At 30.1% G+C, this 26,888-nt stretch overlaps 1 protein-coding gene across 2 annotated transcripts; it reads left to right on the plus strand.

Annotated features, from left to right (window-relative positions):
* Positions 1-51: 51 nt before the first annotated feature.
* On the plus strand, positions 52-26,629 carry LOC139518958 (tyrosine-protein phosphatase non-receptor type 9-like). Of its 2 annotated transcripts, none has more exons than XM_071310656.1 (12): positions 52-149; positions 10,655-10,798; positions 12,928-13,017; positions 15,322-15,446; positions 15,951-16,056; positions 16,658-16,768; positions 17,671-18,332; positions 19,486-19,649; positions 20,171-20,249; positions 21,066-21,216; positions 21,670-21,877; positions 22,386-26,629. In XM_071310656.1, exons 1-12 carry the CDS (start codon positions 114-116, stop codon positions 22,616-22,618), a joined length of 2,109 nt encoding a protein of 702 aa, XP_071166757.1. In that variant the 5' UTR covers positions 52-113; the 3' UTR covers positions 22,619-26,629. The 2 variants fall into 2 exon arrangements, with proteins under 2 accessions (XP_071166757.1, XP_071166756.1); XM_071310655.1 differs by lacking the exon at positions 52-149 and adding an exon at positions 8,588-8,943.
* Positions 26,630-26,888: the final 259 nt, after the last annotated feature.

A 26,888-nucleotide genomic window follows, 5' to 3' on the forward strand; every position in this document is an offset into this window, starting at 1 on the left:
AAACGAAATATAGAGTTTGGAAAACTTATTTGTTCTTCGAAAACTATTATTCTACTTTTTACGACTGTCATAAATTGAAATTTTTATCAGAATTTTACTTCCGCTTCAATGAAATGGCAAGTGCGAGCCTTTCTACTGAAGAAGAAAAGGTAAATAACACCAAACTTAGACATTTTTATAGCAGAAAAGTAAATTAAACCTTGCGGGTTTCAACTGTTACCCGAAAGCTATGTTTATGAGACTCATTATGGAAGTGACCGTGAAACAAAATTTACCTCATTAAAAATGAATAAATATGACAGAAAACCACAGTGCCTATCCCTACAAATATTTTCTCCACTCCCGTGCAATTAAATATGAAAATAAAGACAGTACCACTTTTATAAAATTCTATTTTGTGCCAAATTGTAGTCTTACAAGTCTGTTCTGACATAGGATTCCAGTTTCAGATCATTCCATCTCCATGATCTCTGACAATGGCTATGTTTTCCTGTTGTCTACCCAAGTTCTGCGATATTGGACTAACCATGTAAAACACGTTAATATAAACAAGATGTTTATTTTAAAAGACATAAATTGAACATAAGTTACATACAAGAATAATAAAATATATGGTGGCGGCTGGTCTACTTGCAAAAGTAAAGGTTTCATATTCACAAGCTAAAGTATGAGCGTCTGCTCATTTCAAATCCTAAGTGTAGACTGCCCTGAACCTGGTGAGTGACGTCATACTTATAGTTCCTGGGGACAAAGAGCCCGACCGGGCCGGTGTCGGGCACTTGCAAGAAGCAGGAAGTCCAGACAATAATAATTTATACATGGTCGGTCTCGGGTGAAAGAGCATGAAGAGTAACGGAAGTATAAGTAATGCTAACATTAACCAATTTCCCCATATAACATGTATAAATAGAATATAGACAATTAAAACAAAGTGACCACCATTACACAACTACAGTACACCAAAAAAGAAGATATGGTATAATTGCCAATGAGACAACTTTTCACAAGAGAAAATTCATGCAGAAATTAACAACTAACATGAGGCAGGTGTACCTGTGAAAAAGTCCTTATTAATTACTTATTTTGATAAATTCTATCATATATGGACCATAATTTGCTATTGGGCTCGTTTCCTATAACTATAGAAAAGTGATAAAAATGTGTATTACTGTAAAAAAAAGTTGTAACTACATCTAAAGATGCCTTTATTTTTATCAACATACAAGTGTATGCTACTCTTCCCAAGAAAAAAAATTGAAATTAACAAATTTTAAAGATTATACGACCATATTTTTGTGTCGTTTCTCGCGTTACTTTTCGCTTCCGAAGTGCATAACGCTGACTGATTTATAGATAATCGTCACCGGCAAATTCGTAACTTTTGCTTTCAAATAATAAAGAACATCGACCAATAAGAATAGTCAGATGAAAATGCCGAGAACTATAAGTATTTCTGTAGCAGGTGTAAGAACACTAGCGTTACTTTGGTTTCCAATTTCGTAACACAAATTTTAGATGATTTAATCTGCTTTGTTGTAATAGAATTCTTTATAACAATATGCAAATATGAACTCTCGCGAGATGTTCAAACAGGTAAATCAGAGATGATTTACATTCTAGTTTTGTTCTTCGTAATAATTAAGTTAGAAAATGACGTTATCGTTATGCGTTACATTTCAAACGAAACAGAAGTCCAGTTATTTCCTTTTTTTTATTAAAATTGTTTTTGTCGTTAAGTTCTAATCGTTTCCCGTCATACGTGAAACATGTGACGAACATGTGATCACGCCCTTACGGCCGGATGTATGAAATACTAGGTCTAAACATTGTTTTTGTTTCCAACGGGATGTTAGCAAACATTATCTGTAGACTTGTTTCGTCTTGTTTAAAAAAGGAAAATACAATCTTCAAAGAGATTGCGCCGGGGGTCTATTATTTTTCCTATGTGCATAATGTTACATACGATCTTGTGTGAAAATAAATGCCCAATGACTTGACAAAATCGATTTCAGATTTGACAGACGTTATAACACACTTTGTTTCCTGATAACGATGTAAAGGGTCCTTGGAAAATTCAATAGACATTACGTCTCTTATCATTGTGCCGATGATCGTTAGATTGATTTTGCTTCAGCAGTAAATATTACTGGATATTTTAGGTGAATAAAGATAATTTAATAAAAAATACATGTTAATATACCGTTACACTTGGAATGTACAAAGTTGGTATCTTTGTCACAATTTTTAATTATTTTTTTTTATTCATGTTCTGCAAACACTTTTCAGAAACGCAATAAACTTGTCAAAGGAGAAGTAAACTTTTACCATGCATGACTTGAAAGGAAGTACTTTATTGATTTTAGCCCACTAAAGTAGGTTAAAATGTGGAAACCATGTAGATGGTGTACAGGTCACAAATATCACATGGTGCCTATTTTAAAGATTTTAATTCCAAGTTAAAAGTTTTTTTCTTTACTGGATTTAAAGAATTTTACATTGCCAATGATTTGGAATAAATTGTATATAACTGGAATTTCAAAACCAAATATAAATACATTTTTTTGTCTAAAACATCAAGATACAACGATTATGGTATCCTGTATCAATGAAGAAAATATAGTAATATCTGAATAAATTGTACTAATTGTTTTCAAAACAATATTTAGGAGTTTTATAATACTGTTACATTTAAGATGGATTTTAAGAAAAAGTATACTGTTCAGATTATTTTAAGCAGATTTTGCAATAAAATAAAACTAAAAAAATGCTTTTGGTTTCTTATGGTTTCCTGTCGCGTTTAAAAAAAACTTTAATTTAACATTGAAAATAGATTTTAAATATTTACAAGAAGCAAGTAACACTAGTAATCGTGTTCATTTATGTCTTTTGAAATATATTGTGCAAAATAAAGAAAATAAAGATTGGTTTCCTGTTTGGTTTCCTGTCACGTAAACGGTGAATCAAAATGTATTATTTTTTTCTTGAAAAACTCAATTGTTCCATTAATACTATTCTAACACCAACACAACCCACAGAATAAAAGTTAAAGTTTTAGAACTTATAAAAAAGGATACAAAAAGAAACCAAAGGCCGAATACCAAATTATGGTCCATATGTCATTTGTATGTATTGATGGTATTCATGAAATTTTAATGTTCAAAAAGAAATGGAAACACTGTAACGTTTCCAATGTTGGTCCTGTTGTTAGGATTTTAGATGTGACATCTTCATGTCGTTTTCAATTTAAACAAAGGCCTTAGGGATGTTATTGTCAGGTAACATTTTTTTTTCATATCATAGACAAAATGATAGAATTAATTTTAATAAATAAAAAAACTACTGGCCTAACTAATGTACAAAAAAATTAATGAAAAAAAAATATATGTAACACAGCAACAAACATAAAACCACTGAATTCATTTGGAATTACTGGCTCCTGACTTGGGGCAGACTCATACATTCTAGTCAAAACGTTTACTAATTTTTTTATCAACAATGCAACATGTACAAGGACATCATTCGTAAATTTAAATCAACACGCAGACATCTTATAATTTATATGTTCCGGTATTTCACATCCAATCTTTTATGGAAATATTCTTATCAAAGCACAAAACCTTTAAACAGACTTTTAGAAGGGATATAGTTCTGATACTGTTGACAGGTCATAAATGATGGCATATTTTGGTATTAATATTGATTCACTCATAGAGTCTTTGCATCAGAAATAAACCCCCAAAAAAGTTTTACAGATGTACAGTTTATATGCAGCTGTACAGTTTATACATATGCAGATTTACAGATGTACATTTGTTATGCATCTTTAGAACTGTACGTCAAGATTACTTGTACTAAAGTAGCTGTGTATACTTGAAAAAGTGTTTAATATAAACATGATAAACGGATAATTGTTTTTGAAATGATATTTTGTAATAAAATTATTTTGTAACCATATTTTGTAAATTTTATGGACTTAATCTTGTGACTTCACAAGGGGAACACTTACATTTGTAAATGTTACACACATATATACAAAATGTACATGATATAGTACATGATAGTATCATGAGTATACCACGATATAAGGCAAATGTCTTTCATCACCATTTGCACATGTTGCACTTTGATTTTGATTTAACATACTTAATTTCTAGAGGCTCTCTCACAACATACATGTATTTAATCAAGTTAACTTTTGAAAATATAATACTCAAATCATAAATTATTTGTAAAATGTATGTACATGTACCCACAGCCATACAGCCATGACAATTTTTCTTCATGTTTTAGCTGTATTAATTGTTAATTTGTTATCGTTTAAATGCATGAACAATTGCCATGGAACTATATATAAACCCGAAAAATCAGCAAACCAATCAATACCTACATGTACCTGTAATATATAGATATAAATTTTTAGCTCACCTGACCAAAGGGCCAAATGAGATTTTCTTATTACTTGCATTGGTCAATGTTGGTGCCCATCATGTCTTATTTTTTACAAATTTATCATACATGTATATTATCCTCTGAAACTATTCTGCCAAATTTAACTACACTTGGCCACAATAATCATTTGGCATCAAGTTTAAATTTGTGTCTATTGACCTTGCCTTCCAACCATCTTGGCTGAAATAAAATAGGCATAAAAACCACTTGTCATCATGGTCATAGAAAAAATCGATAAAATCAGAAATGTACAAAATGTTTACCATCCAATTACATCAAAACTGTCAGACAATTTCTTATTGGTGTTATCATGGTTATTGCCCTTAAAGACAATTTTTATCTATTTCTTTGTCTTGGGTCCATTTCCTTGAAAACTCTGCCAGGTTAATAATGTAAATAGACACATTAGGCCACACCAATTTAATTCCTTGTTCGACGGACCCGCCCGCACCTATTTTTGCATCATGTGATCATGTCCATTTCCTGCACCTTTTTTTGTTTGAATATTATGAAAAGACAAAAATGAAAGATAATTATTAACACTTGTTTTTAAAATCACAGTCTTACCTAGGCCTGTGTACAACGATTTTAAACCCATAAGCATCCTACCACACTGTGAGTGTGTAATATCTGTGATATTTGATTCAGCATGAAACCCATTTATCCCAAGTGGGAGTGCTCCGATATAAATATATAACAGAGGAAAATACCTGTACAGAACAAAACATTGGTTTCCTTCCCCTTACTTATATTCCCTATCAAAAAATGTTTGTTGTTAGAATTTATAAAGTACAAAGAACTTCTGAAAGAGTTGCCTTCATTTGCAATTATATTGTATGCTGGTGATACAAAACTATCTACACACGCTGCATGTTTATGCACCTGTCATGATTGATTCAGGAACCTGTCGTTGAGCATTTATCGTTAACTTTATTGATGTGGTTCATTAGTATTTTCCTGTTTGTTTATATAAATTAGACCGTTGGTTTTCCTGTTCCAATTGTGTACACTAACAATTTTGGGGTCCCTTATAGCTTGCTGTTTGGTCTGATCCAAAGCCCTGTGTTAAAGGCCTTACTATGTCAGATCTGTATTTTTTATTATCAGGTTGGGAACAACCCCTCCTCAGACATGGGGCCATTTTACTGTTGTAGAAATGAAAATAGAAATACCAAGGATTTGTATAGTGCTACTTTGAAAAACTTTGAATTCTTTACTTAAAAAGAGGAGAAATACATCATATTTTCAACAACTTTTCTAAAAGAGGGGTCAACTTATTTTGAATAATATTAAAGTGAATGTGTTAACATTGTTAAAGTCAGGGAATATAACAAAATTCTTGGACATGTTTTGACCATTTAATACCAGATCAATATATATAGTTCTTTGGGAAAATATGAGCCCTTTTGTAATTAAAAGTGTTATTTAATTTTCAGATGAATCGAACAACCCATAGTTGAGTTGCTGCCACTAAATTGCAACTGGTAGTTTTAACAACATTAAGGAAATTATGCATTTTTTATGCCCTACCTATGATAGTAGAGGGGCATTATGTTTTCTGGTCTGTGCGTTCGTCCGTCTGTCCGTTTATTCGTCCGTCCGTCCGTTCGTTCGTCTGTCCGTCTGTCCCGCTTAAGGTTAAAGTTTTTGATGAAGTTGAAGTCCAATCGACTTCAAACTTGGTACACATGTTCCCTATGATATGATCTTTCTAATTTAAATGCCAAATTAGAGTTTTTATCCCAATTTCACGGTCCACTGAACATGAAAAATGATAGTGCTAGTGGGGCATTCGTGTACTGAGGACACATTCTTGTTTGTTATTATTATGAATATTATTATAGATAGATATAAACTGAAAACAGCCATAATATGTTCATCAAAGTAAAATCTACAAAAAAATCAATATGACCAAAATTGTCAATTGACCCCTTAAAGACAATTTTACACAATTTGTTGTCAAGTTTGCTAACATTTTAAAATATTCTCCTCTGAAACTACTGTGGCAAATTCCATCAAACTTTAATTTTTATGTTCCTTAGGGTATCCAGTTTATAAACTATCCAAAGTTTTGATTCATAAACAAACATGGCTGCCATGGCTAAAAGTAGAACATAGGGGTCAAAAGCAGTTTTTTGCTTATATCTCAAAAACTAAAGCTTTTAGAGCAAATCTGACATGGGATATCTATGTTCAATTGGTGAAGATCTATCAGTCCTGAATTTTCAGATGAATCAAACATTACCCATTGTTTGGTTGCTGCCAGTAAATTGGTAGTTTTAAGGAAATTTTGCAGTTTTTTGTTATGGTGAATACCACCATTGATTTCCCCCTATTAGTCTTTGTTTAATTTGCACTTTTCAAAAAAAAATGTGCATAATTTATCTTTGTTTCAAATATAAGAAACACTTGACAGGAGAAAAGTTTTATCCTGTCCAGTACTATAGAAAAATTTCACATAATATTTCATTACATATAAGAAAATAACCATTATTGGAAGTTAACCAATCAAATTTCTCCCCTTATTTTATCTGTGTACAAGGTTTATAGTCACCATGTAACCTCAAGATTACAAAATATTCTATAGAAATCCCAAATAAAAAATAATGGTGTTTTGAAATACCCAAGACATATGTTTATGACACAGACAACAAATGGAAGTTTTTAACTACCTTGACTGGCTAAGTACAGCCCTTGCATCATTGTGCATGGTCGGTTATGACACAGAATGTTTTACTGCAAATAAATATAGGACTAATTACCTACAACTGTCAAATTCAAGGGAATATTTTTTTTCTACCTACTTTCATATACAACCGGATGTGACGTACCATGATTTGGTGGTATTACACCTTATTATCTTGAATATTATAATAGATAGATATAAACTGAAAACTGCAATAATATTCAGCAAAGTAAGATCTACAAAAAAGTCAATATGACCAAAATTGTCAATTGACCCCTTAACCCTTTCCTCCATAATGACGCCTTTTGCCGCCACCCCCCTTTACTCCATAATGACGCATTTTGACGCCTGTGCAGTACCTCAGTTGAAACGCTTTGACCAAGAAATGTCTGCATCAGACTTGATAAAATTTGTATTCAATATGAAAAGGATATTCATAAGAAAATTTGACTTAAATCTATTTGATGAAATATTTGTTTTTTTGCAGTGCATTAATACTTTAAAGCATATTTTCAGCATTTTATTAAAAATTCTTTGCAAATCAAGCATGCAAACACAAAAATTCTATTGAGGAAAGGGTTAAGGAGTTATTTCCCTTGTAAGACAATTTTACACAATTTGTTCGTCAAGTTTGCTAATATTTTAAAATCTTCCTCCTCTAAAAAACAGATGAATGATTCAGGCTCTTCAGAGCCTCTTGTTCAAATTGTGACTTGGATGGAAAGTTGTCTCATTATATTGGCACTCATACCACATCTTCCTATATCTTTTCAGTCATACAATGTAATTGGTGACCCTGTACATTTTGTAATTCAGAGGGCCCAACAAATGACATGGGTTGAAATTGTGTAGTTCAACCACAAAACTTTTGGAAGGAAACAAGGGGAAGGTTAAATTAATTGAAAAGCAGAAACTTCTTTCTAGTTAGAATAATATTTATATACATACATAAGTTAAAGTAATACTTATATATATACATCTATAAATTAAGAAATCTGTGAGAAAGACAAATTTAAATCATCCTGCTTATACCATAGATACTATTGAAAAAAGTCACAAGTTATGAAATTAATATTCAAAGTGCAGGAAATTAATTTATAAATTTATGATAAAAAAAAAAACCCGTCTTTATCATGTTTATTGTGAGACTTGACAAACGCTTGATAATTGTTTTGGTATAAGCTTTAAAGGTGAAGGATAGAAATAGATTAAATATAATGATATTTGAGGTTTAATTTCTTGGAAAGTCATCCTAATCTCTCTAGCAATGAATTGATTTTCTAGTTGAGTGCATTCTTGGTATATGTTAGGTATGGTTATATGTTATACTGTATTGATTGCTAAATAACTCTTAGCAAACTATAGTGTAAAAAATTAATAAGATGTTCAATAACTGTGCATGTCACTTACATCCTGGGAATAAAATAAAGATCAGATTAGCAACAATATACCGGTACACTTCTATTTATCAATGAAAACTTGATTGTCAGTTTCCTGTACATTTCATGTCTGTTAAAATATAGGTTTTTATTTTAATATCCGCTAGCTATATAGGCTAGTCCTCAATTTAGTAAATTATTATGTATAAGATTTTCATCAAAGGTGTGTCATTTTAAATTGGATTTCACTTGAAATGGATAATTTAGTTCTGAGATAAGACTCAACGATTACAATTCCTGGAAATCTATAATTTTTATACATTTTATTTCCTGATAACAGTTGTGCGAAAATCTATTTAAAGTCTATACAAACAAAATACCTTCAGCATGAATAGTTCTGGACGTATTTTAAACATTAATCCTCGAGAGGTAAATATATATGTCATTTTTTCTATATATATAAACACAGTTATGTAACAGTATTCTTATGTGTGTAAAGTTTTACGGTCAATTGTTCTCCAATTCATACATAATCAGCTGATAGGTTCATGAATTATAAATAAATTGTCTTGGTTTGGAGAAAGAAAAAAAATTGCCAGGGTAAATAAGTTTCATGCATTAAAAACAGAAAGGCTATCATGTCTATAAAACAGAAGGTAAACAGATAGCATCCTCTTCTGAGATAAATGCCATAAAGCCCTTATGAACAAGATAATGAACTATATTCAGGCTGATTTTCGTGTACATGTTTAAATGTATTCAACAGTTCTGAAAATCATATGTATATTTAAGACCATCAGACTAAGCCAACTAATTATATAACTACAGATACAATTTCTGGTTATAAATAGTTTCTAACTATAAGAAGAAGAGTGAATTAATGCTCTTTTTTAATGACTAGCTTTCATATATGGTCCAATTTTGTATTGATAAACATGTTGGTATTTTATATATTTATATATACATGCATGTACAAAGTCTTTATGTTTATATTTTTTCAATTTTTAAGATTTTCAATTTAGATTTTCTTGAGTCTAATAAAATACTGCATCATCATTAAAACATGTCTTAAAATGTTGAACAGCTGCAATCATGACTGAACATTGAATAAAAACAGACTTGATAGTGTTTGTGTTAGCAAATAAGATTCTAAAGTGGTCTAGACATCAGGTACTTTAAAGATTTACTTCTTGTACATGTTGTAAGGATGTTTGTCTTTATTACAATGATACGTATATATAATTGGCTAATAATCATTGAAGACAATATGGTGACCTTTGGATTTTTGTTTGTTTGTGTTTTTAATTTGTTACCTACATATAATTTATACTGTTATTTAGGTTTTTAATATCAAATTTATTATTGAGATTTGAGACTAACAAGATAAGAGAAGATAACTCTATTGATTTCTCTGTTGTATAAATTTTACATGAACATTTGAATAGTTTATTTACATTGATCACATGTATTAATAACTCGCCAAGTACTTATATTGCTGGGAGATATATTTATGTCATCAACAACAATACATACTTATATGATGTTGGGAAAAGAACTAAAGCCCCCTACAACACATGTGCAATTTTTTCATTTAGAGGAATATTAGAGCACTGGCACCCAGCTGTGAATTCCTACTCCTCCATTTTGGTTATATACATTTAACCTGTTTTAATTTGTTTTACATAATTAGACAAGTTTGAAAAACCATGTATTCCACCTGTGCAGATTGACAGTTAACCTGTTGAACTATTGATTCCCTCAACTCAATATGCAAATTCATTCTTATTTTCATATGTACATAAAAATATCCCTTTTGCAAAATTGGTGTTATAATTTGTGTTTTTGAGAAAAAGCCTTAGTTATATATACAATCATGTACACCAAAGATGCATGATTCACCTTTACATTATTATGTTAGTTTTTACAGTAATATGAGAAAAGGAAATGGGAAGTTCAAATTAATTTCCATACAAACCATATCAAATCACAAATATAGGATAGTAAAAATTTATTTTATGAATGACATGATATGTGGGAAACACCTTTGATATTACATAACAAAATGTTGCTTTCAGGTATCAGTCATTCACAGGAAACAATGTTTGATAATATCATTAACTTTTCCTCTCTTTTTTTACAGGAAGTAAAAGGTTTTCTGGAATATGTAAATAAGATTCGTGAGCGTGAGAAAGCAGAACCACTAACATGGAACACTGCTGTCAAGTTTCTTATGGCAAGGAAGTTCGACAAGAAAAGAGCCATAGATCTGTATATAAACCATGAAGTACGTTTGGGAGTTTTAAAATTATCATGCTGTTTCACTTGTGCACTCTTGTTATTTTTCAAAGTGATGAATAAGACATTGTAAAAGGTGATACATGTGTGGTCAGGGTTCATACTCTTCAATTAGAAATTTTGGAGTTTAAGCTCATTTTAGTTCTACATTGTACCTGGGAATCACCTTGTACTTGTTAAAAAAGGCAACAATCCAGGAAAACCCTACAACTGTTTTTTTTGGTAGCAGGTTTTCCCTTGGGTCAATTTTCTTCTTTGCCAAAATAATATTTGCTTCAATCATCATGATCATGTTTCAATTTTTTTTCACGAGCAAACCAAATTTTAATTTGCATTGTCTGAGTTTATTTTTATACAATTAGACTTATACTTCCTTAGATATTGAATATCTTCAGCATAGTCTTTGATAGTTTGTAAGACATGGGATTTTGTGCATATGCCGAACGTGATTAAAGCAGTAACCGGCCATGTCTATGGAGTTAATTTTAATGAAAAGTTTATTATGATTTTGATTAATATGAAATATGAAGATTTGGTATGAATGCCAACTATCTAGCAGTGACCAAATGATATAGATCAGGTGCAGACCTAGTCAATTGTTAAAGGGGAGGGGGGGGTTCCAACACATCCAAATCATATAGAAAGGGGGCAATCCAACCATATGTCCCCATACAAAAGCATTAGTTGTCAAACAAAAATGAGGGAGTTCCATTCCCCAGAACACTCCACACTCCTGGATCTGTTAATCCTTAAATCAGCTTGCCCAGAGTTGATTTTCTGAGAATAATGAAAGAGTCATCTATCATGCTTAATTGAATTAGTTTAATTGAAGTCTGGAGCTGGCATGTCAGTTAACTGCTAGTAGTCTGTTGTTATTTATGTATTATTGTCATTTTGTTTATTTTCAATGGTTTCATCTTCTGACATCAGACTCAAACTTTTCTTGAACTGAATTTTAAATGTGCGTATTGTTATGCGTTTACTTTTCTACATTGGCTAGAGGTATAGGGGGAGGGTTGAGATCTCATAAACATGTTTAACCCCACTGCATTTTTGCGCCTGTCCCAAGTCAGGAGCCTCTGGCCTTTGTTAGTCTTGTATTATTTTAATTTTAGTTTCTTGTGTACAATTTGGAAATTAGTATGGCGTTCATTATCACTGAACTAGTATATATTTGTTCAGGGGCCAGCTGAAGGACGCCTCTGTGTGCAGGAATTTCTCGCTGCATTGAAGACCTATTGGTGACCTTCTGCTGTTGTCTGTTCAATGGTCGGGTTGTTGTCTCTTTGACACATTCCCCATTTCCATTCTCAATTTTATTGCATGTGTATATGTTGAACCATTAATTATATTTTGCTCAATGAGGAATACATGTATATGATCATATATCCATTAATTTCTGTGTACATGTATATGATCATATATCCATTAATTTCTGTGTACATGTATATGATCATATATCCATTAATTTCTGTGTACATGTATATGGTCATATATCCATTAATTTCTGTGTATATGTTGTAAATAAAATCTTTGACACCATGAAAATGATTTTACAAATAATATTTTTGGGAATTGATTAAAAGATAGTTTAAAGGTAATTGAAGATTCCATGAATTGAAGTTTCTTATTGAGAAATTGAGCATGTAAACTGATAAGATTATTTAATGATAAATGATTTGTTAGGAAATAAAACCTTACACCCTGTTGACCTTACAAATTACACATGATTACAGACTAACTGTGATTGTACAAATAGAATAAATAGTTTGATAAAACTTCAAATGTTCTTATCTGATAGTTAATTTTAAGGAAATTATATATACAAAATACTGTTATTGTTCCAAATGATGTTACTCTTTTATTAGTTTAACTTTTAGTAGTATTTCATATCGGTGAAATATTTAAAATATGGTTATCTTTATCTTTGATTATTAGGACAATGAATAAATTTTCTTCAGCAAGGATTTGTAATTTTGACAGTAACAGTACATGTTCATATTGTATGAACTTTTTGTACTAAATAATTAACTGGAATGAAACATTTTATTTCACGCTATTATATCTTTTAAGAATAATCTTATATCTAATTATATGATAATCTTTTACTTTTTTCAGATAACACGAAAGAAAGAAGAATTATTACATATAGACAGTAATGATGAGTTACTACTGAAAGAAGTGGCTACAGAAAAGTTAACAATATTGGTATGGAGAAATATTTTTTCAAAGTTTGAATTATTTCCCTTGAAGCATTGTGTGATTGATCGATACATAAACATGATAGATGAAGTCAAAATACATTTTAAACGAAATACGGTTTGAATAAAGATACAAAAACTAGTTCAAACAATCTATTAAGTACAGACTTGTAGGCGTAAATTTTACAAAACTTGGCAAATAAATAAAAAAAATCATATTATTAAACTTTGTACTTTTCCTTCCTGCCAAACGAGTTTTGTTCATTTTATTTGTGCAATAGTGTTTATTTGTTAAAAGTCATTGTTTTGTATGTTTAAGAAAATTGCAATCCACCAAAAAGACTTAAGTTATTTTCTTACCTATATTTTTAGGACAAAAGGGGATCTTCAAAATAAAGAAATTATGTAAAAGCATTGCTAGACAATATTAAATTTACTTATTTTATGGTTTTAAACAGTTCATTTGACAGTATATTATTCTATGCTTGAATTAAAATTAAAAATTTTCACCAGCAATAAAAAACTACACTAAAAAATCAAAAGGGGCATCTAGGACATTCTTTACTTTATTTTAGAATTAGAACAAGAATTTCTGTTAGAGTATGTATGTATAGAGAAGTCAATGGTTTTTTTTCCAAACACAGTATATTTATAACATTTTGCTATTGAATCCCGCTTTGAAAAATGGGGGGGGGGTATATTGTTTTACCTCTGTCTGTCCATCAGTCCGTCTGTCCCATTAATATTTTTCGTCACATTTTTCTCAGGAACTACAATACATGGATTTCTGAAATTTGGTTTCAGGGTTTATATATATCAGCTATACCATGTGATGCATTTTCAGATTCATCACTCAGCAACTTCCTGTTAACTAACACTTGTATAATTTTACACCTGATTGCCAAGAATTATCCCCTTGCTGGGGGGGGGGGGGGGGGGGGTATCATCAGTGAGCAGTAGCTTGCAGTTTCACTTGTTCTTTTGGTGTAACCTATTCCATTGTTGTCAGAATCTTCTTAAAAGGAAGGAAATCTAAAACATTGTAAAGCGTTTAAAAACAAAAAAACATCCTGGTTATTGCAATTCATTTTTGCAATGCTCTGCAGTTAGAACATTCCAGATAGTTAATGAATAGGATAAAAAGAAAGAATTGTAAAAAAAAAGAATAACTACTTTGAAGACAAAATATTCAAGGAGAATGATTTAAACATTTATTTCTTTTGTGTATAAACATATATATCTTGCTGCATTAAAGACACGTTGATGGCCTTTGGCTGTTATCTGCTTTTTGGTTGGGTTGTTGACTCTTTGACATATTTCCCATTTCCATTCTCAATTTTATGTATAAATATATGTTTAATATTCAATATCAACATCAGGTTGAGTAAGCTCCTTGATATGCATCCTGTGTCATAGTATGACTAGATGACAGTCATGACACATAGACATTTATGGGAAATATCCAACAACAACTGTTTTTGTTCAATAAGTCACAATGACATTTTGTGGTTTGGAAATATGAATGTAAGGAGATGTGGTTTATACATCAATGAGAAAATTAATATAAGAACTGAAAAAGACACATAGAAATTTGCAACAGTAGATTATGGCACAGTAGACAGCTGTACAAATTAATAAAATAGTAGAACAAGAAAAGACATCAACAGTAGACACACCCAAAAATTAATAAAATGATTAAACTAGAAAAGAAATCTTCATCCACACAACAAATGTCTAAACTAACGATATTGTAGCATATATAACTTTTTAATAGAAAATGTGATCTATTACAGCCAGGGAGAGATAAACACGGTGCTGCTGTAGCCTTATTTAATTAAATGTAAAGTAATTGTGTGATCTATTACAGCCAGGGAGAGACAAACACGGTGCTGCTGTAGCCTTATTTAATTAAATGTAAAGTAATTGTGTGATCTATTACAGCCAGGGAGAGACAAACACGGTGCTGCTGTAGCCTTATTTAATTAAATGTAAAGTAATTGTGTGATCTATTCCAGCCAGGGAGAGACAAACATGGTGCTGCTGTAGCCTTATTTAATTAAATGTAAAGTAATTGTGTGATCTATTACAGCCAGGGATAGACAAACATGGTGCTGCTGTAGCCTTATTTAATTAAATGTAAAGTAATTGTGTGATCTATTACAGCCTGGGAGAGACAAACATGGTGCCGCTGTAGCCTTATTTAATTATATGTAAAGTAATTGTGTGATCTATTACAGCCAGGGAGAGACAAACACAGTGCTGCTGTAGCCTTATTTAATTAAATGTAAAGTAATTGTGTGATCTATTACAGCCAGGGAGAGATAAACATGGTGCTGCTGTAGCCTTATTTACAGCTAGATTACATCAGCCCAGAGACTCAACACATCAGATTGTTCTCAAAGGTCTACTTTATCAGCTAGATGCTGCTTTGGAAAGGTAGAATATTTTGAAAATCATATATAAGCCAAATGTGCTATGAATATGCTTTATAAATAAGAGAAATATCTTCAAATTTATCTGAAAAACAGGGAGGAAATTACCAATGAAGCAATTAAAAAACATCAAATGAATAATAACAGAACCATACGGTCAGAAGAAAAAAAAATGAAAAGACAAACAGCCCACAAAACATGGCACAGAAAACTAAAGATTGAGAAAATCCAAGGCTCTGTGTTGAAGACCATACTTAGACCTATTGGTTTACTTTTACAAATTGTGACTTGGATGGAGCATGCCTCTTTGACATTCATACCACATCTTATATCTATGAGCTCTGACAGGGTGCAATAGGCAAAGGAAAATTCCATTAGGCTGATGCTGTATCATCAAGTACAGATGCTGAACGAAAATTATAAAAAATTTATATACAAGTTTTTTCATATTAATATTGAAAACATGCTGTGCAAGCCTTTTATTTTGAATATATTTTATATGTTTCAGCAAAGACACACAAAGACATGGACTAGTATTTATATATGACATGACAGATTCAAAGTATGCAAACTTTGATTACGAACTCTGCACAAAAATTCTCAGTCTTTTGAAGGTAGTGTATGTTTGTTTTTATTTAATCAAATTATTTTGAGTTATTATTATATCCCATGCTAGGGTATATTATCTATGACATATCTATCAGGATGTGTGTCACTTGTTGTTGCAAGGATAGCACTTTCAATAATCATTGGATCCCCTCCACAAGTGGATAGAGGTTCCACTCATCAAATCCTTAAATGAGTTTAAGAAAAAGAAAAGTTGATTTGAAGACCAATTTTCAGGAGGGGGAACTTGTAATTATATTCGATATTTATTATTGTAAAAACAATATGGCACCTCCGACAAGTTGGAAAATCAAGATAATCTGAAAAGAAGTTGTGTTAGTTTTTCTCAAATATTTTATTAGTGTATCGTGTTAATGTATTAGTACCCACTTTTAATATAATTGATTGAAATTAAACATGTTAAAATGACTTTAAATTCATGCATGCTTTTAAAGAATGGTATTTACACATATAAACTATATCATTCTATAGTTTTGTGAATTAACAATGCCAAATTAGCCACAAAATGCACCATTTCCTTTGAAACTGATAATTTTATCTGATATTTTTTATCATCATAATTAACGTTTATTAATTTGTTTATTTCAGGGAGCATGCCCAGCAAGATTGAAGAAAGTATTAATTGTGACAGCACCTCTGTGGTTTAAAGCTCCTTTCAAAATACTCCAACTTTTTGTCAGGGAAAAACTCAGGGATAGGGTGAGTAAAGGAGAGTAAACGACATCAGTCATAGTTAGATTAGTTACATGAATTTGTGAAGATTATCTGTCATTTAGTTAAAAAAAAAAGAAAATGTTTCTAAATATTGATGTAGTAATTAATACAGCAATTAGAAGTTTTTAAAAACAAATCTTGAATTGTCTGAAAATGATTATAAATGCAGATAAATGTTAAATATCTGAAAAATAACACACAAACTGTAGACAAGACTTGACAATGTTATACACAAACTGTAGACAAGACTTGACAATGTTATACACAAACTGTAGACAAGACTTGACAATGTTATACACAAACTGTAGACAAGACTTGACAATGTTATACACAAACTGTAGACAAGACTTGACAATGTTATACACAAACTGTAGACAAGACTTGACAATGTTATACACAAACTGTAGACAAGACAATGTTATACACAAACTGTAGACAAGACTTGACAATGTTATACACAAACTGTAGACTTGAGAATGTTATACACAAACTGTAAACAAGACTTGACAATGTTATGGTGAACTATTTCAGATGATATTATAACCAAATGGTCAATTGTAACAAAAAGACATAAACAAGTGCCTCATTTAGCATGTTTAGTGATTTGAAGTTTTTAAAATTGAAAATAAAATGTACAGTAAAAGTAAGAATTACTTTAGAAGTGAGAATTTTCAATATATATTGAATTGTCAGACTCATTGGAGGTGAATTATGAATGAAGCTGAGTGTCCCAACAACAAAACACTTTACTCCTTCACTGTATCCCTGTCCTCATTCTACAACTCCAGTTTTAGTCATCATATGATCTCCAATACTGCTTTAGTTGCTTTTGTTTTGGCTTTCAATTTAGAATATATTTAAACTTTAAATGATTGTTACAATTTTAGGTATATACAATCAGTCTTCAACAACTACATTTGCATATACCGAATGAGTCCCTTCCTCAACATCTTGGAGGAGCAATAATGAACAGTCATCCTGCTTGGATGCAAATATGTTACAAAGTATCAACAAAGCAAAGCGTTGACCTTGACACTTACTTCTTCCCATGTAGGAATACTAGGCAAGGATCTGTGTCACAAAGAAGCTTATCTAGTGAAATTTCAGACTGCATGATTATTAGTGATATTGAATCTGAAGAATCCAAGGAAACAATTAGTGAAAAACATAGTTCTGAGGAAAAGGAAAAGGAAGAAAAGATGATCATAGATCAAGAAAAAGAAGTCACAGTGGAAAAACATGACACTTGTGCAAATGGCAGTATAAAACGCAGACATGATTCAGATGTCAATAATGCAGACGACAACAAGCAGCAGAACAGCAATTGCAATGACAATATAAATGAAGATGAATCTGATATCCCACCGAAAAAAAGACCTTCGTCAACAAGTACAAATATTATTGAAGATACTAATCATATGAATGAAGTTACAGGAATGACTGTTGAACAACTTGTTAAACACTTGAAGAAAACAAGAAGAAAAGGACTGTATACTGAGTATGCACATATAAAGATGGAACCACCAAGTGGAACATTTAATATATCAAAGTAGGTATTATCCTTAAACATGGAACCACCAAGTGGAACATTTAATATATCAAAGTAGGTATTATCCTTAAAGGGGTACTAGCTGTCAAATTCATGTTCACCGATATTAATCTAATTCTCATATTTGATTTATAACAATGTAAGACATTTATCCAAACTATTAAAACTCTAAAAAAAACAATTCACAGGGCACAGGCATGAAAATATGTAGCTTTGTTTCGTGTGTACCTTAGTCTAGATACCCTCTAATTAATTATCGAGTGGACCTCTAAAGTCATCTGATGACCATATAAACGTGTAAACATAAATATAGATATAAATAGATTAAGCAAACTTGTGCTGTTTGATTATTTTAAATCAATCTAATTTCATATTATAGTTGAAAAATAAATGTTTATCATCGTTTTGACCTGTATACATTGTAAGAATCATTTTTATGGATACCAGGATAGAATCAGTCAATCAAATGATTTACCTTTGTTTCACTTTCAATGTTCACATTCTTTTCCTTTAAATAACTTCACACATACAATTCATGTGTTATCCATCTCAAGCTAAGGGGTTAAATTGAAGCTAAAAGCAAACTATTACTTCACTATTTAGATTTCATTAATGATTGAGCAAAAAAAATAATATATTTGATTTTTTAAATATCTCGTAGCTAGTGCCCCTTTAAAAATGATTAATATAACTTTTACTAGTAGTACCCCTGACTGACTATGACAGGATTTTTTGCTTTAATAGACAAATGAAATGTTATTTAAAAGTCAAAGGTGAATAATTTGTTTACATTTTCATGAACATGGACTGAGTATATATTTCAACCGTCTTGTCATAAATTTAAAAAAAAATACAAAGTACAAGTGACAAATACAAAAAAAATGTTATCAATTGGAATGATACTTTACCTATTCTTCAAATGTATACAAGTTAAAATGTGTACATTCAGGAAAGTTAAAAATTTAGAAAGGTTGTTGTTATTTTGTTAACTTTGTAATGGTAAGTCATATTGTAGTAGCAGTTCGAAGTAACCTTCACTAGTATATTTAGAAGTCACTGTTCATCCTGGCTTTTTATACCTTTAATGGGGGAAGTGCTAAAAGATATTTTTCATGGTTATGTATATACATTGTTTACTTTTTTTATATTTTAGAGCAAAATACAACTTGCCAAAGAACAGATACTCTGATGTATTATGTTACGACCATTCTCGAGTCAAACTACCCGCCATTGTTGAGGGTGATCCTTCTTCAGATTATATCAATGCTAATTATGTTGGTGGTTACAAACAGGACAGTGCATATATATCAACACAAGGTTTGTTTATGAATGAGTAATTCATGCTTTGAAAAATTTATGCTTGTCATTTTATATACCTTGAAGATAATTGATTTTCTATTGCAATTTGATTTCCATTACCAGTAACAAAATTCAGTGATATTTAAAAATAGTTGTTTGGACATTGCTATATCAAAAAGAAGTAGTTGTTGGATAAAAGGGTAAGAATCTTAAAAAAATCAGGAGACAGAAACCCAATGTAACAAAACAAAACACATTAGAGTTGATATACAATCTTAACACAATGTCTTAAATATGTTTAGCTTTGAATTGCTGGATGTTCAGTAAAGTTGTGTATAAAAAACCAGACCCTTAAAAATAGGACATCAAATTCAAAATTCATAATAGAAAAAACTTTCAGGTATAGCAGAAGGACCAAATATACATCTAAAGCAGACTAATGAACACATGGGGAAAAGAGACAAGACCTGTTTGAAAATGGACTTGTGACAAAAAATTTATATTTCAATTACACTAATTATGATTTAAATATTTTGTAGGACCTTTACCCAAGACATTTGGAGATTTTTGGAGAATGATATGGCATTGTCATGTGATGGTTATTGTCATGACAACAAGGTATGTTTTTTGAAATACCAATCAAACAATAATAATGTTTCATGTAGAGCACATGTTTCCTAAAGTAGTAATGTTCAGTAACTTGATAATCATGATAATGTTCATTGTAATTTTTTCAAAGCTGTTTAAAAATATGAATCAAGAGGTACTTTACTAGGAGTAAATAATTTCTGTTGAAACTAATGTATTGTTAAAAAAAAATGTTTTTATGAATGCATCAGTTTTTGGCAAAAGAAAACACTTCAACACTTACAAGTTGAAAAATTCAAATATTAAGACCAATTGTACAATTTTGTATATATGCACTACTGCATGATTCTGTCTAAATCAACTATATCATTGAGCTAATATATTTGTTATTTAATTTAATATTTATTAATAAACTTGGTAAATAAAGATACTTTTATTAATGTAATGAAAGTTTGTTGAATATACACAGCGGCAGACAGCCTTCTTTTTCACACTTTTGATTAAATCTTTATAAATTCAGTATTTCAATGTTAAAACATGAACAAAATTGTGCGTATAATTTAGTAGATTTGACATTTTCATTTCAAGGACTTAGCTAACTTAAAGATTTTGATTGTAAGGAGTTGGATTTTAAGAACATTTATGGGGTATGTGATTTGCTTATTGTTGAAGGCTGTACGGTGACCTATTGCTTTTAATTTCTGTGTCGTTTAGTCTCTTGTTGAAAGTTATCTCATTGTCAATCATGTTACATCTTTTCTTTTATATTTGGCTTCATGTCTTGTCCAAAAAATGGGGATTGAAAAAATAGTTCCAATTTAATGTATTTTATATGTGTATCTACAGGGTAGTAGAAAGAGGAAGAATGAAGTGTGGTCAATACTGGCCAATGGAAGAGGAATCCGAGGAACAGATAGAGGAATTTATAGTCATCAACACTGGAATAGAACAACACCATGATTACACAGTTACTGGACTTTTCCTACACAATACCAAAGTATGTAAATATATTCAGGAAATTCTGAGTTTGGAATGAGAAAAATATTTCATGTTAGACATTGTTTAGTTTGATGCTTAATTTTGCAAACGAAATTCAGCTTTATGTCATCAGTTCAGAGTTTCTAAATATTTTGACTTTGCAAATGTTTTGAAATTTGGTATGTTTGGAAACACTCAACTTTCAGAACATCTTTAGTTCTAGATGGTATTGTTCACCTTCAATTTGGTAGTTTTAGTTAAGATGATATGGGAAATTTCCCTTATTAAAATAAAACTAAAGTGGGCTTTAAAAAGCATGCTCATCACAATTTTTCAAGTTTTCAAGGAATGTTTTCTTTTGCTTCCTCTGTACTGGATCCAAATCTCTTTATGAATCACACATTTTAATAGTTTCTTTTAATTAGACATGCTTTTAGAAACTCTGTTTTATGTCTGTAATATTTTCTTTCAGTCTGGAGAATCTCGACATTTGACACATATACAGTTTACAAGCTGGCCTGATTATGGAGTTCCAAGAACAGGAACAGCTTTTCTTGACTTTTTGTTCCGAGTTAGAAGTTGCCAAGCCGATGCCACTAAACGACTGGGCTCATCTTGGAAAGGTCATGCACTTGGCCCACCGATTGTTGTTCATTGTAGTGCTGGCATTGGAAGAACAGGTGAGCTTCACGTATACCCCAGTGATTTACTGGTTTACATCTGTACATCCCATTCAATTTTGTTACTTTATTCTCAGAAACTGCAATTGATAGCATCCTTAGATTTTATTTTATAAAGCTTTATTTTAGCATACTATTCTGTATGAAACAGTTTTGAATTACACCCTCAATATTGTCAACAACTTCCTGTATACTGGAATGTTAATAGAATTTCCATTAGAAACTAAAGATTTTGGGAATTTTGGATAATTTCACCAAACATGTTGAATTGATAATTTTAATGTTCAAAATTATGGCACTTAAATTATTTCCGTTTAAATGCTTCACAATCATATATTAACAGTACTCCTTAAGATTTGAAGATGGCTAGTTTAATGATTTTTCAATTTATTCTGAAAAGGGAAATTGTTTTACTACGGTGAATAGAACTTAAATATTTATCAAGTTTATTTATGTACCATAATGAGATATCTCACTTAAATATTTAAATTGAGCATGTTTTTTTCAGGAACATTTATGACAATAGATATATCACTACGCCAATTAGAAGACACACATAAAGTAGATATTAAAGAGACAGTGAGAAGGATTCGTTCACAACGAGCCTTTGCCATACAGATGCCAGATCAGTATGTATTTTGTCATCTGGGCATTGTGGAGCATGCTCTAAGGCAAGGAGACATTGAGGATCTAGATCTGGCTGGCTTTGATGATAGTGATAGCGAAAGTGATGAAATTTGACATCGTTTATATAGCTTTACCTCATGATCAACTGTCTATATGTTGTTGTTATTTTGATATATAAGATGTTGCTTACTAAGCTACCTCTAAATTGAGGTCACCTGTCCTGTACTGACCAATCAGACATGTCTGTAATATCTGGAGATATTCTCAGAAAAAACTTATAATTAAGGGACTTTGCAATGTCAATATTATCATCTGCTTCTAATTTTTAATAGGTCACATAAAAATCTAATAAATGCCAAGTCATGTTCAGATGACCTATAAAGTTTTTTTTCTGTTTTTTTTTAACATTGATTGTAAACTCTTAATACAAATTGATAAAATACATTCACACATAATATTAGGTAGATAAAACTATAGAAAACACTGACTCAAAATGTTAGTGTCTCTCAGTAATTAGATGCATTCAATTAACAATTTTGTGAAAATATTTTATTGACTTGCTAGAGTTAATTCCCCTGTTAATAAAATAGACCTCATTTATTTTGAAGACATGTGTCCATCAAAAGAACACTATCTCAACCTTTTTTGGGGGTGGATTAGTAAGTGTTTATAAGATTATGACTTGTTTTTTCAAAAAATAGTAAAAACACAATGTTCCAGTGCCATTAAATATGTTTGTTATGAAAACTTCTAAGCTTAAACATAGACATCAATTTTGACTAAAATTCTTGAATTGTTTTCACACATTTCAATATAACCCACTTTTATCACTGCATCCTAATTATAACTAGTAACATGTGTACAGAATGACACAAAATAAACTTTTCTAGCACAATTTTAATAGACAAAAGTATAACTTCTCTTGCTTATTAGATTAATATATAAATATGTATACATATAATTATATTAATCATATTGTGTCACACGTGAGAAAGTGTAATTCTACAGAACAACATCCACACTTTTTCATGAAAAGTAGATGATTCTATTGATCTGTCCATTTTTATTTTTCATTATATGTGGAATGTTTTACTATCATACACTTTTAATATGGTATGGAGGTACTGTGCAGTTGATGTTGTGTTATTGGAATCACATAGTCATTTATATTACTATTAATAAGAACTCAACATTTACTTGCATGTTTTCTATGAATTATTTGGGCATATTTCAAAAATAGAAATTAAAGAATGCAGATTCCACCTGATTCTGACATCAGAGAAAAGAAGGGAAAGTTATTTTTTAAACATTTATTTGTGAATTGAAAGTGTTTTGCGATGTGTTTATTTGTTTGTCTGTTTGTAACTGCTTCTCAACCATTGACTTGGTTTCAATGTACTGTCAGATTGTTCTCAGTAGCTGGTAACATTGAGCAATGTTTCTTTTTTATTTTTGTCCCGAATGAAAAGGGAAGTTTTAAGTTGTTACAAAAAATGGTTCTAAAATAAGTACCATACATTGATTTTGAAGGTTTTTTTCTTTCTATCTATTTTATTTGTTTGAAACATACACATGATACAGTCAAATGTCATTATTTGTTCATAAAGTCAATTTGAAAAGTATATAAAAAAATAATATTTCAGATATAATTTAATTATTAAATGGTCAACTACTTTATTCATACTTATGAAAATGAATTTTCTCCTTAAACCAGTCTATCAACTTTTCATAGTATGCATAGTTTCTTTTTTCTAGTCAGAATTTCAATATTTAAGCATTGCATGAATAAAGCAGAATTCAGGAGAATGCATGTCAAAACTCAAAAGTTTACATATCTTTTTTTTTACATGACATAGAATTTGAAAGCATGTTATGACTAAACATGTCATGTCTAGATTCTGTATTCTTAATATATGATAAGAAAAATAAATGTAAAAATATACAAAAACAAAGGAGAAACAACACCACTTAAATTTATAATAAGATTCATGTATTTAGATTGTTCCAAGAATTTTTTAGAAATATATTGAAGGTGTTTGTGTTAAATATGTACTAAGAATTATGAAGAAGATAGACAGAAAATACTGTCCTCTACTAAGATGCGTGAAGAGTAAGAGATTTTTCATTAAAATAGAAAATGTAAGAAAATCTTCTTTTGCTATCTGTGTTGTATGTGTTTTATTTATGGCCAGTATACACATATATTTGTTTTAATATTTAAGATAATGTAAATTTAATCATTTTTGTATCGTCAATTAATTGTTTAACATTTATATATTACAATTTAAAGGTATTCTAAACTTTATAAAATGATTTTCTTTTTCAAATTTAATTTATTTGTTATTTTTCATGTACAAAAATTTTGAAATTGAAATTTATATTAGATAATATAACATTATATTTAATTACAAGTAAAATTGTAAATTTTTCAATAGTTCAACTGCACCATTTTATATGTTTTAGTGAAGAAATAGGCACAAAAATTATTGTTGTGCTGTTGAATGCACGTTGAATGATTTCAGTGCTTCAAATTGATTTATAGAAAGCTTCCTATGAAATGCATGTTAATTGATGGGTTTTTTTCTAACATGCAGTTATTGGAAAGTGTTCTTTTTATAATTAAAAAAATGATAAAAAAAATCATTGCAATTAGAAAATATTTCATTTACAAAAGATCTTTTGCATAAGCATTTATTTTTTGGTAAATTGCTGATCTGCTACAGAGTTCTCTCTGTACAACTAGTGATTTTAATAATTTCAGCAGGACAATTTGCCTGATAACTGGACAATTTTTATTGACATTTTTATTGTTGTTTTTCTGTGTTAATTTTTCTATTAAATTATACATTTTCCATTTTTTGTAATTTAAAGATTATCATGATTATATCAGGACCAATGTACATTATTTTAACATATTCTCTAAAACAAGATAAATGTAGAACTTTCACATTAGATAAAGACTCTATAAATTTGAACTCCTGCAGTTTTATACCTATCTAAAAATGAAAACAAAATATATGAATTTTCAAATATTTATTCCTATTAGGTCAAGTTGATTGAAAATAATAAAAAAGTTATTAATTGAACACAATCTACAATTTGTAGTTAAAGTCACAATGTAACATGTATTATGGTGCATACAACTTTTTGTGGTTAAGTAGATTTCACAAACTTGTCCACTTCATAACAAACTTTTCTTTGAATTGTTTCTTAAATACAATCTGGTGCATATTTGACGAGACAACCACCTAAGCATTAGTATAAGACTTTTGTTATCTTTATTTAAGAATTGATATAACTAGGAAAAGATCTAGATGATGCCCAAATGGATGTGATAAACTTCTATATAAATTTGATATACAACTGCATTTATAGCATTTAAAGAGATACATATGTCTACAATGATTTTGAATATATTATATTATGTGTGTGCAAAGATTGTGCAAATGGTTTAAAGAAAACTCTATAAAATTACTCTGCATGTAATTTGACTATTTTATAAATAAACAAAGTTTTAAGGATAACAAACATGATAAAGTAGACAATTTTGAACACTATTTCATATATCTTTAATGATCAAATGCTAGTTATCAACAGCATCAATTCAATCATCACTGAGTCGTAAATTAGAAGGTTTTTTAAAAGTAAAGGATTTTAATTTTGATTCCCATTGACAGAATAGGGTCTGCAAACTGGGATATTTTGACTCCAGCTAGAAGAATATCTGGCCTTGAATTCAATAGTCTGTCATAACTTATTCAAAAAATTTAAATTAACTTTAATTAATGAATTCCATAAATGAATTTTTTTCTGCATTCTTGAATTATGTTTACTTACTAATATTACATTTTATGCAAGAATATCTTTGAAGAACAAAATCAATATTCAGGAAAATGCATCAGACTATAAAGAAGAAATGAAAATGAAAAAAATGAAATAAAAGACTTTAAATGTCCATGTGTGTCTGTTCGACATGAACAACACAGAAACTGACCTTGAATGATACTATTTCTTCCTTTACTGAAGCTTTGTATGTTGTATGAATTTGTAATATCTGAACAATAATTTATTGTTGTTGTAATCAATTGTTACATTACTTGTCATATTAAAAATATAAAAACTGTAGTTGTTTTCTTCTTTTAGTACAATCTAGACACCAATCATGACGAATATTGCACTAATGAATTATCTTCTGGCTGCAAGATTTTACACAATTATGATTATAAGACTTGGAGATTGTTGGACTTTAATCTTCAACACAACCATATATCACTATATAATTAAAACAAATCATGTGTTTAAAAATATTCAAGCATGTTATCTATTAAATATCAAAAATACAACAATACAAAAACGTTTAAGTGTATGGATCTCTCTAAAATTG

Source organism: Mytilus edulis, chromosome 4, assembly GCF_963676685.1.
Source record: "Mytilus edulis chromosome 4, xbMytEdul2.2, whole genome shotgun sequence".
Taxonomy (NCBI): domain Eukaryota; kingdom Metazoa; phylum Mollusca; class Bivalvia; order Mytilida; family Mytilidae; genus Mytilus; species Mytilus edulis.

Bases quoted from the DNA above. Each gene is read 5' to 3' on its own strand.
- LOC139518958 (XM_071310655.1), top strand. From the start codon at position 8,902: ATGAATAGTTCTGGACGTATTTTAAACATTAATCCTCGAGAG. The intron at 8,944-10,654 runs GTAAATATATAT...CTTTTTTTACAG, and splicing joins TAAACATTAATCCTCGAGAG to GAAGTAAAAGGTTTTCTGGA. The intron at 18,333-19,485 runs GTAGGTATTATC...TTTATATTTTAG, and splicing joins GGAACATTTAATATATCAAA to AGCAAAATACAACTTGCCAA.